The sequence below is a fragment of the Amblyomma maculatum genome, chromosome 1 (genome assembly GCF_055883805.1).
Source record: "Amblyomma maculatum isolate TAMU_Amacu chromosome 1, ASM5588380v1, whole genome shotgun sequence".
Taxonomy (NCBI): Eukaryota; Metazoa; Arthropoda; class Arachnida; order Ixodida; family Ixodidae; genus Amblyomma; species Amblyomma maculatum.
This window is the reverse complement of record NC_139344.1, coordinates 105,312,788-105,328,122: the sequence shown is the minus strand read 5'-3', so window position 1 is coordinate 105,328,122 and position 15,335 is coordinate 105,312,788. Positions and strand designations below refer to the sequence as shown.

Below are 15,335 nucleotides of genomic sequence, written 5' to 3'. Positions count from 1 at the left end.
CTCCAAAAAAGAACACGGTTCTGGGGCTGCTTCGGTTACCCATCACCACCGATATCACCCTTGTCAGTGCGTTGTTTTGTTTAATGTTAAGTTATTGCTCTGTGGCTATCCGTGTTTTGTAGGAAGCAGCTCTGACATTCAATTTATGGTTTTAAGTTTTGTCAAGCCACTCCATTGAGTGCCGTGTCACAAGAAAAACGAGAAAAGGGATTGTGCATGCGCCTACGAGTGATCCCAAATGAGCGCGCCCGTCTTGCGCGGTCATCTCCGGCGGATGCCCCCTCTTCTTTTTTGTCAGCTGTGCTGCACCGAAGCATAGTGACCTCGCACCGCGTGGGTTGGTGGCTTTCGGTGATTGCAACCTCTGCTGAATCGACACTGAGCGCACCGGACGAAGCGCATCACCACAGCCAAGCGTCACAATATGGGTCGTTGTCATCTGGTGCGTAAGGGAGCCTTGAACGAGTGGGCAGTTTTGACAGTTCCTCTTTGCAGATCAGCTCGAAAGCTCCATTGCCCTCACATGATGCAAATGCACCGTTCACTTTTCCAAAACATGGCATACACTGTTTACTTCCAGGCTAACGAAAACGACGAAGGAAAAGTTTCGAAAGTTAACTTCCGGTCGCAGTCAGCTATTAGCTTGATACAAGTAGCTGGAACCTTACACTGTAGAAGAAGAAGAGATAAGAAAAAAAAGCTTTCATCGAGTTTTATGTTAAGCTACTGGGTGGCGTTAAGTCGGACAAAATCTTGCACAGCAGTGGCTTCAACACGTTTCGACAAACTTTGGTGGCTGATAAAAAAAGTGGCGGAACCGGGTCAATTTATCAGGCCTGTAACAAATGACCGTATTTTGGTACATATAAGAAAACTATTTTCCGAAGGCTTTCAAATTTCATTGACTCATTAGTACACTCTTAATTTTATTTAAAAAAAACAGCAGCAGCCGCCGAACGTTTGAGAACACCTACAGTTATGTGTATTGCGGCCTGTGGCCTGTGTTGCACTGATTTTGTCGTTTTAACAGATCAGAAGTAGTTCCCGCCTTTTCAGCTCATAGATTACATTGAAAAGCTGATGTGACACTTGTCTGGTGAACATGCATCACTGCAGTAAATGCTCAAATGTTCCCAGCTTGCCAACAAGGCAAGCTGGGAGCATTTGCCTGGTTGGCATATTTAAAATTTGCATTTGCTCTCCTTGCTCTTTTATGGCATATTTTTTCTGGCTTGCGGATTGAACATGAACAGATGTGAACCTTGTTAATAATTTAAATGAAGTGCCATGGAGGTGAAAATTGGGCCACTTTATTACAACATGTTTTTTTTTTCCTTCTTTTTTTTTACCACACACTTCAAAATGATTGCATTTTTGACTCGTAGTTACCTCTTTTTTGCCTTCCTAGCCTCGTGTATATATGTTGCTTTGTTTGTGCAGCGGTAACCATTTAAATCTTGCAGCCTATTCATTTATTGTTTCCGAGCACTTTATTTGTTGTGTGTTAGCACTGGGTTTTTTCATTGTGTGTGCACGTGGCTGTGTCATTTTCTTATATACTATTTAATCAGGACAGGACTGAAAGCACTTATCAAAGAAAAACATGTATGAATAACTATTTCACATTATTCTAAGGTCAAAATCAAAACCATGCCATCACATGCAAATAGTGTTCAGTCACAAGCATGCAATAATTGATCAAATGTTCTCATGGATTGGTTTGAGAAAAACAGAAGCCACTAAAAACACTAAGAAACAAAATGAAGCAAACACTGTAAAAACTTAGCGAATTGAATGGTATGATAAAAACTGATAACTCTAATATGCTAGAGCAGCCATGAAATCACAACAGAGCACTTTCTCTTTGTTGCTTTCAAATAGCTATACCTTTTGCCTTTTCATGTGTCGGTATAAACTCTTGTGTCATGACTGAGCAATCGAAGTTGGAAATAGAGAAGGGCTGTTGTAAATTGTTCATAAGGATTGCTGTGAATTGCTGATAGCAGACAAAAAAAGCAAGCAAAGGAAATGAAAATGCTATTCTTAGGTTCATACTAGGCAAGCAGTTCAACAAGGGTTTTGTTTCGGCTTTGTTAGTTTCCACTCACTGACAGAACTGCATGTTGCTCTTTTTTGGCTGTGGTGCTGTTTCTAATTATATATTTGTTAATGAAGCCACTGAAATTTTGCACCTCAAAGAAAATTGATCCAATTTTCCCATCCCAAGACATCCCAAGATGTCTTTTTTTATTATTTTTAAACTTTGTGTGGCAATTTTGTTTTAGGAAATTAATTACCTCATCCAGAATTCGTAACTATAAAATGCGTTTTCGTCTCATGTTCCGAGCTTTATTAGTTCTTTAGGAATGCATGCAAACCTTTCTGTTAAGCTTCCTCTAAGTTACGAAATCAGTCCATGTAGCACAGAAATGATGTCTAGTGGGTTGTCTTCTATACTTAACTTTTATACTGGCTTCATAGACCTCTTTTTTTAATTTGAGTGCCAGTAGATAATTATTAAAGGATGGTCAGGCATTCAAGATCAGCCAGGCATTGTATTCATTTTGATTTAAATTTATTTTTAGAACAAGGATTCAATAATAGCTACAAACTCTGCCTGCAGATGGCTAGTTCGTTTGTTTTGCTCTGTGTTACCGTTCTTAACCATACGCTTGCATACGCCTGCGTACGCTTGCGTTACGGATCGTAATTAGTGAGCCTCATCAAATTCACACGTCATGAAGTGTCCCCTTTTGTGATTGTGTAAGTAGCAGTTTTTCTGTCCTTATCCTATAACGTGCACAAATCGCACGAACTTAGTCATGTGGGCCAGCTATGAGGGAGACTTCATAACCTTGGCATTTGAAATGTTGGCATACTTACACTTTAGTAGGCACATTTGTGTAAATGGAAGGGGAGCATATCTTGCTGTTGTATCATATCCAATGCAATCGATGCTGTGAGCTGGAAGGTTGCAGTATATTCAATATTGTTGCAAACCTGGATATTTTCAAAACATAATTCATTATGGAAGAAGTCCAGAAGGCGAGGATGCAAAAAAAAAAAACGCTTACTTATGTCGTCGTCATTCTTGCGTTGTCTTTTGGACATCTTGGTGACGTGTCATCCTGCTTTTTGCAGCATCTCTTGTCTTTTTTTGTGGTGAACTCTAACTAACTTGCCCAGCTTGTAACCTTACTGAGGGGAAAGAGTCTGCATTTAGTTAATGTGACATCGTGTCGAAGCAGGATATATTGGGATGCTTGGGCCTGCTCTTCTATACTACTTGCCCTTTAGGTGTCTGCACTGGGAACAGAAGTGGTGTGGCTGTGTTTTTGCATATGAAGGAAATGCTAACAGTGACTCGCTGAATTTGATTGTGGCTAATGTAAGCTGGCATGTGCTGACTAGTATTATTTCTCTTGCTCATACTCACACTGTATCCTCAATACATATGAGTACTTATGGTCTTTGGTAGCTACACTGTGGATGACCATGCACCAAGTCTGCTTGTGCACAATGTCTAGGCCACAAAATGATTCATTCACACCACACAAGAAAACTAACATATTGCACATAGTTCATTGGCAATGCAGAAGGATGGGCCGTAAAATGAGGTCAAACAGTGAGCGAGAGATGTGTTCTGTGCTGTACATAATGCATCTCTCCCAGGTTTCATGATTTAGGACACTATTTTCTTCCAAAGTTCACAAGAAAAGAACCAGGCACAGGGGCACTTGAACAAATGGTTGGAACTTTATTTGGCTTGGAAGAGGCTTCCACACATGTAGAAGGGAAGTGCATGTGTAAAACTAGTTCTGATACTGTGAAAAAATAAAAACAAAAGCCAGGCCTGGCCATTTCTTTGCAGTTAAGGTTTTATCCTCTTTTCTTTTTTTTGTGAAGTGTCACAAGGAATGTACTCGTGCACACATGTTTTTGGTCCCAGACTTCTTAGTTCACATATCTCCTCAGTTTTCTGTTTAGACTATGTTGTCCCCCTTTGCTAGGGATTCTCATGCCATTCAAACTGGAAATGTGCTCACATTTCATCTAATGCAACAGCAAGCTGTCCACTGTTCCTAGTGGCAGTTAGATTGTGTATGCACCTTTTCATTTACATGTGGAGTGCGGGAAATTTTTCATTGACACGTGGAAAGTGAGCGTATCGGAGAGTATGCTGTGTAGTAGTCACAGCCGCATTCGTTGACTGCAAGTGCCTCACATTTCAGCATAGTTCCAAGCAGCAGGCATTCATTCCTTTTTAATATTGTTAGTTCTTGAATAATACTTTACTGGGGTGTATAACTGGCTATCACTACTACTAGCTGTTTAGTAGTATTGAGTTGGACATTTTTGTGCACGTTATATGTGAATCAAATCTAGTTGAAAATTTTAGCATCAAAATTTGCAGTTCTAAGATGTGGTTCATGCCTTCATAGGGTGCAAGCGGTGTCCACGGCTCTGATTACTAACATGGGGTAATGGACTTCATGCAGGTATTCTCATTTCACCATGGAGGCTGTGAATGGGGCACCACGTGGCCTCGGCTGGAACATCCCTGTGCCCGCTGTAGTAAACCAAGCACAGCCATCTGGTGGCCAAAATGAGCTAGGCCATGGCCACCTGGCTGCTGTTGCCCAGTGGAGCTGGGGCATTGCTAGTTCCACTTTTACTAGCATGGTGCGTGTCGGGCCCAGCAGCTGCCAAGCCGTCAGACACATGCAACCGGCACCGCAAGATCCTCACCGCCCCCTGGGGCATCATCACTGATGGCAATGACAGCTACCGTAATGACTCACACTGCGAGTGGCTCATACGAGGTGGGTGTCCAGTAGATATTTTTTTTCAATCTTCAGTATTACTAACAGCTTCTTTCAAATTGGCAAAAAAAACTAGGTGCTAGTTATTTCTTATTTTCGCAGGCTGCGACATTGGTTATGGTGGCCATGCTTCGGTAATGATGACATGTAAAAAAGGCTAATCTTTTGGGGTGTCATTGCAAATAATGCTGCATAACTAATTTTGAGCTTTTACTGCACTGATTTTTTTTGTAGGGAGTACATTGTGCTTATGGTTCGATATATTCTTTATTGACTTGTTCTTTATTTTACAGCTAACTCAAGCAAGCTTTATATCACGCTACGTTTCCATGAAATGGCCACAGAGTGTGCATATGACCACGTGTTTGTCTATGACGGTGACTCATACAGCAGCCCACTGCTGGGAACCTTTAGTGGAGAGTCCATCCCACCTCCTGTGATTGCAACCTCTGGTTCAGTGAGTATTCTCCTCAACCTGCACTGCTTTATCCTAACTTTAAGCCTATGTTTTGCAGTTTAGCTGAATGAGCAATATAACACTTTCTTTTATATCTTAATTTGTGCCCTTTTTTGCTATCTCTGAGGCTGAGGAAAAGTGAATGTTGTGAATTTTTTTTTTTTTTTTTTGCATTTGCTATTATCAGAGTAAAAACATCATTGGCAAAATACTATGCAGAAACATAGTTGTTGCTGCTGGAATCTACAGTGATGCTGATTGAACTATGTGATTACTCTTCTTGTGAGCATTAGTAGCATTAAGCTTCTGCTGCTGAGTAGCTCTGCAGAGTTTTATGCGATCAGATGACAAGCTCATTGGTCTTCACCTTGGGACAAAGGTTGGGGTATTAAGATGGATTCAAACAGTGGATAAAATTGCAATTTGCACTTTTGAACTCGCCACTCATTTTTGTGGTTCCCTTCTCATACGTAACCAGTAATCTAAATTTATGCTTGGGGAGAGTCCATGCAGAAAATTCTTGGTGTGAAATGCGTTTGTGCCATATTGTGAAAAGCTACTAACAGAGAGGGAGTGAACTGTGTCACATGATGCACAATCTGCAGGCATGAAAAACGATTTTTTCTGTCGTGAGCTAACCATCATAAAGCTGTTTTAAGAATAAAAGGTCAATTTAAACTCTCCATTTTATGAGTTTTTGTTATCATGAGCCAGCTACAATACTTTAAAATATTTAACTTCTGAGCTAGAGGGTTGTCAAACATAATAATAGGGTAAATACCCTATCATTATACAGACACACACAAGAAAGAGGACATGACGGGCATTTTACTGCAACTTTTAATTCATGGGAAAGCAGCGTGCGCATTAGCAGAAAAGGCTATAGGCTAGCACCGATCTGTGACATAAGCAAGATGCGGTGGCACTGCTGTCACCAGGTTGGGCTGACTGCGGTTGAATAGAAGGCTTAGAGCTCATAGGAATAATAGGAATACATGGAGTCAAAAGATTTCAAAGCAGTTTTCTGATTTCACAGTGTGCCTATGATGTCATCATTCAGTGCAGAGTAGCAGTGAACATTGCCGAACAGATTGTGAGTGTATGAAATCTCATTACCGAGGTGGAGTATTTTTTAGACACCTTGAAACGTCGAGAGGTACAAGTCAGGAGCATGACCCATAGAAACACATGCATGAAATACTTACCAAAGCAATTGTCTGGTTTCGGAGTGCACCAATAAATGCGGACGAGGGTTAAAAGTAAGGCAGTGTTTCGAAGGAAAAATGTGACGAAGTTTGCTGCGTCCTTTTGAACTCAATATATATATATTTTAAAATTCCTCGACAAATGCGTAGAGTCCGATATACCCCCGAGAACCTCATTATCCGCTGGGTGCTTTTCACAGTCGTGACAGCGTCTCGTGTTGTTCGACATGTTGCCGTGCAGGCTACTTACCCACTTAAATACTGATGCTCAGATAATTTAAGCTGAAGGCAGTCCTCAGTCAGCACGACAAATGAACCGCACGCAGCAGCAGACGCCCAAAATCCGCCTTCTGCTCATACAAATCCTGTTCGCCGACGCCAGTGCCGTCAGAACTCGAATAGAGCGTCGTCTGCGCCACCGTCTGCTACAATGGGTCGTCTCTTTCATCGCCTTGTCATGACGTTTGAGAAGTGCTTTTTGAATACAGCATTTTTGAGGCTGCATACCTTGAACGATTCGTATTAGTAAGCAGATTAACTGTATGCAGCAACATATCAGGTTACACGAGAAGCTCGCATGATTCGGAGGAACGCCTGGCGGATAACAAGCCTGTTGGCGGTATGTATAACACATATTTAATGGTGTATTAAATATAGATTGCCTCGGGAAAGAGGTAGCATACTTTTTCACACAATTCTTCAAAGGGCTCGGCAACATTTAATGACCAGCTGCCTCTGTTGGTGCTCTGCAAAACGAGAAAAGTATTGTGGAATTTGTGTTTACACGTGTTTCTATGGTTTGCCCTGCCAGCTCGCGCTCCCATACCTTTTGTGGTGTTTTAAAGATACTGCGCCTTGGGCGCCTTGGAGATGGCTTTTTATGCTTTCACAGCCTGTTCTAGGATGGGAATGGTTGCTCTGTACCGAGATGCGACATCATAGATGCCCTGTGAAATCAGACTACTTCTATGGGCAATAAGCCTACTTTTCACCCCTAGACTGCTGCAGCATTGCTAGCGTCCCCTTTGTTTGCAAACACGGCATTGGATATATATATATATATATATATATATTAGCTGCTTTCCCCAAATGAACAGTTGTAGTCAGTTATTCATGTTTTCCTTGTACTGATACTTTTTGTGTGTGTGTGCCTGGGTGACTGCCCATATGAGTTTTGTAACCTGTAATGGCCTGCAGCAGGTGCAGCCACTTTTCCTCTGAGCAAACTTTCTGCTCCCATCCTGCAGATGCTGATCCTCCTGTACAGTGATACCAACTATGTCCTCAAGGGTTTTGTGGCTGAGTACTCTATCACGCAGTGTCCATCCAACTGCAGCAATCATGGCAGTTGTGGGCGTGACTCCTGTGTGTGTGACCTTACATGGACAGGCCCCGATTGCAGCACACCTGTGTGCCCTAGCTCCTGCCACGTCGACCAAGGCCAGGGTAACTGTGGCTTTCCCTGCACTACGACAAGCCCACCAGGATCATCTGAGATCCCCAACTGCTGTCGCTGCTCTCATGGCTTTGCTGGGATTTCATGCAGCCTTCCTGAAAATCCTAACGACTCTGCCGCCGGTTGGCATCTTCTTTCAAGAGGTGGCGGCCCATTTGCAGCTCGTGCTGGGCATGCAGGGGTCTATTTGCCCTTCACTGATCAGCTGTTTGTGTTTGGTGGCCGAGCATTTGGTCGTGTGCTAGGGGATTTTCTTGTGTACAATTTCAACGAGAGCGCATGGCACGATTTGACAGATGTGAGGCCGCGACCTGCAGCCCGATGGGGTCATGCCATGGCTCCCTATGCTCATACTATTGCCCTTCACGGAGGTGAGCTCACCAACGGGAGCCTGTCATCTGAGCTGTGGCTCTACAATGTTGCCAAGAGGGAATGGACCCTTGAGTTGCCTTCACCTGCTGGTCATTACCCGCCTTCTGTTGCACTGCACTCTCTGACTCCTGGTGATGGCAACCACTTGTACGTGTTTGGCGGTAGGACAGCTGGCGGTGTGTTTTCAGACGCACTGTATCGCGTGAATCCAAGAAATGGGACTCAGTGGGAGCGTGTGGCCTACTTTGGGTCTGTGCCTCCATCAGTTGGACATGCTGCAGTGTTTCATGCGGAGTCACGCTCTCTGCTTGTGCATGGTGGTGTTGTGGTTGACTACGCACGCTTCAGCAAGCTGAGCTCAGCCCTCTGGGCTTTCCATGTAGATGCAAACCGGTGGACCCGCCTCCAGCGATCACCTTTAGGTGGTGAGGCACCTACCGAGCGGGCCTTTCATGCAGCGGCCCTTGTAGGCGGCTACATGGTTTTGTTTGGGGGTTACATGCACAAGCATTCATTTGAAGAGAAGTGTTTTGACGATGGCATCTACTTATATCACCTGCGCTGCCACAAGTGGGTGTCCTTCAAGCTCATTGCAGGGGACCTGCTTGGTAAGTCCATATTGGATTTCTAATTGCCTGCCTTATTGTTAGTATTTTTTTTCTTCTGGTGAGCTCTACCTGGCAGGTGTGGCATGGTCTTGCATTGTGGATACCTGAACCTCAATCAGATAGAATCACATCGGTCAATCATGCATGTTTATGTATGCATGATTTATTAGTCAAGGTATATTTGCTAATTGAAAATCTATGGCAGATATTTATTGCTTCACCGATTCTTGAGGCATACATTTTTGGCAGTACTCAGTATAAATATATGTATATTTATTTATTTTTTATTTAACACTACCATAATGAGGCTCACTTTTTTGTTCTAGTATTTTCAAAGCAAGGCAGTTTCAGAGGGTCATTCATGACCTGGTAGTTTAATATAAATGCTTATAATTAGTTTGATACAAGCACTGTTACCATGCCTTTCTTTATGGATGGTTGCACTTTGTTTTTGTTTGGGTATCCCATGACATACACCACATGACATCGAGTTGGCAGAAGTTGCCAACTCAGATAATTCCTTTGAGACGGGATGGTGAGATGGAAGTTGAACCTTAGGACCCCCTTGGATCCAGAGTCGGACATGCTACTCCTAGGCCACATATTTGTAGAGCTTGGTTATAAAGCTTATATCTATGTTGGGTGGTCTTACACATAATGTACCTGCTTTTGAATGTCTACTGATGAATGTGTGTGCGATAATAGAAGCACAAATTAAGGGACTTGGGATTAAGTGAGTAGTGAGTTGTATGTATGTGCGCAACGATTCACAAGGACACCCGCGGGCTATCGTGTCTTAAAGGCAGAGCTTAAATGCCCCCGTTAATTTTTTTTCTCATAGCATGCAGTCATACTGGGCAAGGTTGGAATGTGAAATTGTAATGTATTCGATTGGGTTACTTTTGTTGTTATGCCCGAGTTAGTTTCTTGGTAAGTTTATTAATAATGTATGTATTTGCAAACAAACATTTGTGCATGCAAATGTTGATTTTTGCAAATTGGCTTTATTGTTTTCATATATCAGGTCACAGCCATGCAGAACGATGCCCCGGTGTGTACTCTCATGTGATGGCTCTTCGTCGTGGCCACACACTCCTGGTACTGGGAGGCTACCGAGGTGTCATGTCTTCTGACCTGTGGGCTTTTCTTTTGCCAACAACCATTACACATGCTTACTCAGATTCAGCATCTGGAGCCTGCATCCGGTGAATGTTTTTGCTGCTTGTTTTCATTTTTTTTTTTCATTGTTGAGGCCCTTTGTATTATAATTATAAAATTAAACTTTTGACTTGTGGGAGTAAAGCCAGAAAATCTATTCTGAGAGCGGCACTCAGGATGTATCAATGGGGAAGGGGGGGCATCATACTATGAGGAACAATTTGATCAAGGAAGCAGTTGCCTCCACTTGTTCAGTTAGAAAGAACATTATTTTTTTTCTGGAAAAACAATATTGGCCTCATTTTCTTTTGCTAAAAAAAGATTTAACAATTCATCATGAGAACAGGACTGCCCCCTGCAAGAGGTGCCTGTGAATCTGCTGTTGCAGTACTGCACTGGAAAAATGCCAACCACTTTTGCACATCAATCTGCATACTAATGGGACAGCATTAAGTGCTCCGTTCAGTGGAAAACCAGGCGCCAGCGCCGAGATCGCCATGATGTGAAAAATAGGATTGGTCGACGGTGCAACCCACGCAGTTCAATACTATTGATGATGTCACTACACAATTCCTCATTAGTATACGAGATCATGACATCATACGAAATTGAAATTAATTAAAACATCAGCTAAATTGTAATTACAAGGGTGCAAGCGGTGGCGTAGTGGTAGAGCATCCGCCTCGCATGCAAGAGGACCGTGGCTCGAATCCCGATGCCGCGCAATTCTTCACCGGATTTAAAAAATATATATATACACCGTGTCGATAGAATTGCATAAAGCAGGTTTGGGTTGCAACCTGATGCCAGTGAACACCTCCGGTAACGCACTCCCTCACCAGAACAGGAGTTAGCCACCCTGAGGCAGTAATTGGCTACAACCTCCCGTGATTAGTCCTACAAAACCCCAGCCCTCAGTCAGCAGCGGCTGCGGAGCAACTGACCACTGCGGCAGTCAGACCTGTGACGCAGCGGGGGGTGCTAAGAATTTCTGGCTCCGAGGACAGGCCGCCATTGGAAAACTGACCCTGGCAACGTTAAATGCTAGAACCTTATCTAATGAGGCTAGTTTAGCAGTGCTGTTAGAGGAAATAGAGGGCATCCAATGGGATATCATAGGGCTTAGTGAGGTGAGGAGGCCAAATGAGGCATATACTGCACTGAAAGGTGGACATGTACTGTGTTATAGAGGTTTACCGGAGAGACGAGAACTAGGAGTAGGTTTTCTTATCAATAAGGATATAGCTGGTAATACAGATGAACTCTATAGCTTTAACGAGAGGGTAGCCGGCATCGTAATTAAGGTAAATAAGCGGTATAAGCTGAAGGCTGTACAAGCATACGCACCTACATGTAGTTATGATGACCAGGCAGTGGAAAGCTTCTGTGAAGATGTAGAATTGACAATGGAGAAAGTAAAAACTCATTATACTGTACTGATCGCTGACTTCAATACCAAGATAGGTAGAAAGCAAGCTGTAGACCACACAGTAGGCAACTATGGCATTGGATTATGAAATAGTAGGGGGAAGTTGCTTGAGTTTGCTGAATGCAATAACTTACGAATCATGAATACCTTTGCCAGATGGAAGCTTGGGCGAGTTGGTAACGGTTCACTTGCCACATAGCGCTAAAAAGACAAGGACACAGCGAGACAACAGGATGGGTGCTAGCTAGTTTAGTGCTCGTTCTGTTGTCTCACTGCGTCCTTGCCTTTTTAGTGCTATGTGGCAAATGAATACCTTTTTCAGCAAATGGAAAAACCGAAAGTCGACATGGAGAAGCCCTAACGGGGAGACTAAAAATGAAATTGATTTCATACTGTGTTTTAAACCCGTAATTATGCAGGGTGTAGAGGTAATTGAAAAAGTGCGATGCAATGACCACAGGATTGTAAGGTCTCAAAAATATTGTGGATTTGAAGAGGGAGCAGAACAGATTAGCGAGGAAGAAGTACATAGACGAATTAGCGGTAAGGGGAAAAGTAGAGGAATTCAGGCTCTCGCTACGGAATAGATACTCAGTACTAACTGAGGAAACCAGTCTTAGTCTAGAAGCAATGCACAATAATTTCAGAGATATCATTACTGAGTGCGTGGTAGAAGTAGGCGGTAGAATTGTTGGAGAGGATACTAGTAAACTGTCTAAGGATACGAAAGATTTGATTAAGAAGCGCCAAAGTATGAAAGACTCCAACCCAACAGACCAGATAGAACTGGCAGAGATATCAGAGCAAATCAATAGGCGCAAGGTGGCCGACATAAGGAAGTATAACATGGGGAAAATTGAGCATGCTCTAAAGAATGGTAGTGGCCTGCAAGCGTTAAAGAGAAAATTAGGCGTAGGCAAAAATCAGATGTATGCACTGAGGGACAAGGCTGGCAGTGTCATTAATAACATGGACAAGATAATCAAGGTAGCTGAGGAGTTGGTACTGGAGTGAGGTACTGAGGACAGTAGCCATAGTAGTCAGGACAAAAATGAAATTGGCTCTAATGAAGAGCAATCAGACATTCCGCCAGTAACAAAGGACGAGGTTAAGAAAGCCTTAGAAGCTATGAAAAGGGGGAAAGCAGCTGGGGAGGCTCAGGTAACTACAGATTTGTTGAAGGACGGAGAGGATATCATGCTAGAAAAACTGGTCACCCTGTATACTCAATGCCTGAAGACATTGAAAGTACCGGAATCATGGAAGAATGCTAACATTATCTTAATTCATAAGAAAGGCGATGCTAAGGACTTGGAAAACTACAGACCAGTCAGCTTACTATCCAGTTATTTACCAAGGTAATCGCTAATAGGATCAAGGCAACCTTTGACTTTAATCAACCAAGGGATTAAGCAGGATTTCGGAAAGGGTGCTCTACCATCGATCATATCCACACTATAAAGCAGGTAATAGAAAAGTGCTCAGAATATAACCAGTCCCTATTCATAGTATTCATTGACTATGAGAAAGCATTTGATTCGGTCGAAACCTCAGCAGTCATCAGGCATTGTGATATCAGGGTGTAGGTGAGCCATATGTGAAAATACTGGAAGATATCTGTAGTGGCTGCACAGCAACCATAGTTCTGCATAAAGAAAGTGATAAAATTCCAAGTAAGAAAGGTGTTAGGCAAGGCGATCTGATCTTCCCAGGGCTATTTAAAGCGTGCTTAGAGAGTATTCAAAGGCATGGAATGGGAGCAGTTGGGCATCAGGAGCGATAGAGAATATCTCAGTAATCTGCGATTCGTTGATGACATTGCCTTGTTAAGTAACTCAGGGGACCAACTGCAACTAATGATAAATGATTTAGTTGGGAGAAGTAGGAAGGTAGGCCCAAAGATTAATATGCAGAAGACAGGGAATGCTGAACAGCCTGGGAAAGGAACAGCAGTTTAAAATAGGTAGCAAGGCATTGGAAGTGGTAGATGAATATGTCTCCTTAGGACAGGTAGTGACCGCAGATCCGTACCACGAAAGGGAAATAATTAGGAGAATAAGATAGGGATGGAGCACATTTGGAAGGTACGTAAACATTATGACAAGCAGCTTACCGGTATCACTCAAGAGGAAAGTGTATAACAGTTGCATCCTACCGGTACTGACCTATGGGGCTGAAACATGGAGGTTAACGAATAGGGTTCTGCTTAAGTTGAGGACAATGCAGAGGGCCATGGAATGGAAAATGGTAGGTGTAACGTTAAGAGATAGGACGCATTCAGAGTGAGTCAGGGAAATAACTCAAGTTACTGATATTCTAGTTGAAATTAAGAACAAGAAATGGGCATGGGCAGGACATGTAGTTCGAAGAGAGGATAACCGATAGTCTCTAAGAGCAACCAATTGGATTCCGAGGGAAAGTAAGCGTAGCAGGGGGCGACAGAAAATTAGGTCGGTGGATGAGATTAAGAAATTCGCAGGGGTCAAGTGGATGCAGCTAGCGTAGGACCAGGCTAATTGGAAGAAAATAGGAGAGGCCTTCGCCCTGCAGTAAGTGTAGTCCGGCTGATGATGATGATGATGATGAACATGACTCAAACATCAATACGCCATGTAAGAAGGTAAATTACAGTTGTAAATTTATGCCAAGTTACGTGTAAACAATTAATTTCGCTGGAAAGAAAATCGGGTTGAGATGGGAATCGTGCCCAAGATCCTTGGGCTGCGACTTAGACATGTTTCCCTTAGGTCATTACGACATCCTCGTTAAACTTGGTGAAAGGGAGGCCTTGCGCTTCTTGTAGTCTTTTATTTAGCCTTGTGTTAAAACATGTGTGCACTGCTGAGAAGTATCACAACCTTTCATTGTTAACAGAAATGAAAATTCCTCACTATTAGGCAAAATAAAAGAGAATATTGAAAACTGGTCTTGCACATAACGATAACGGCGAGATAGAGATTGACGGACTTGAGTCAGCGCTGTCAGTGACTTTGTTTCAGCTTTGTGTACTTCCTGAAGCAAGACAGCACCTCCTATTGTCATAAATAAAAGAAAATAAAAAAGTAGGGCCTTCCATCTGCGAAGTGATTTGCTGAGAAGGCACCAGGCCACTGAAGAGGTCTAATAACGCTATCACATTGTACCTTGTAGTGGAGCTTAAGTGTTCCCTTGAATTTTATTTGTTATTCCTTGGCAGGAACAAAATTATTCCTTGGCTTGCTGTCATGCACAGGCTTAGGACTTCACAGTCAGTGGTGAGGACATAGAATAGGAAAAGCAGGTAGCCCCTATTTTATGGAAGAAAAAAAAGCATTTTTGGAAGAGCTTTTGCTGAGTCAGTTCTCCTGCTTTGTAATTTGTATTAAGTGACATCATATATGCATGGGAAGCTTATGGAAATAACCACAAAATAAAACAACGGACTTATCTAGTGAGTTGGTAGCTTGCCATTATTTCACCCGGCGCTTAAAGGCAGGACAGAAAAGCAGTAGCCAACACAGTCCTGGCAACACAAGTGCCTACAAATTCACATGTGTTGTCCACATTGTGTAGACTTTCAAATTTTGAGTGCTGGTTGAAAGAATGGAAATGGTTCTAGGTACCCATTGTTCTTGCAAGCAAGTGCAGTGGCTGTCATTGCTGGCCGAGTTCTCTGTACAAGCAGCACTGTGTGTTATTGGCTGCAGGGGACTGGATAAGTGCAGGGATTGTTGTCATTTATTGGTAGAGCAAGAGTGTGGCAAGAGCAGCTTAGTGGCGTGGGTTTGCGGTTGACTGCAAATCACAGAACATTATACAGAACTGTCTGTCATCATTCTCATGCTGAG

The 15,335-nt window shown here is 42.9% G+C and overlaps 1 protein-coding gene and 1 pseudogene across 3 annotated transcripts in view; both read left to right on the top strand.

The window, feature by feature from the left end:
* The first annotated feature begins 38 nt into the window (after positions 1–38).
* Positions 39–15,335, top strand: part of Megf8 (multiple EGF like domains 8) — a 211,678-nt gene continuing 196,381 nt past the window's right edge. For all 3 annotated transcript variants that reach the window (XM_084588754.1, XM_084588753.1, XM_084588756.1), the window contains exons 1-5: positions 39–442; positions 4,500–4,823; positions 5,117–5,280; positions 7,733–8,921; positions 9,946–10,126. In XM_084588754.1, the coding sequence (XP_084444880.1) occupies positions 4,619–4,823; positions 5,117–5,280; positions 7,733–8,921; positions 9,946–10,126 (1,739 nt within the window). In that variant the 5' untranslated portion in view covers positions 39–442; positions 4,500–4,618. The remainder of the gene's footprint in view (positions 443–4,499; positions 4,824–5,116; positions 5,281–7,732; positions 8,922–9,945; positions 10,127–15,335) is intronic.
* LOC146203421 (uncharacterized) lies at positions 11,814–12,870 on the top strand (annotated as a pseudogene).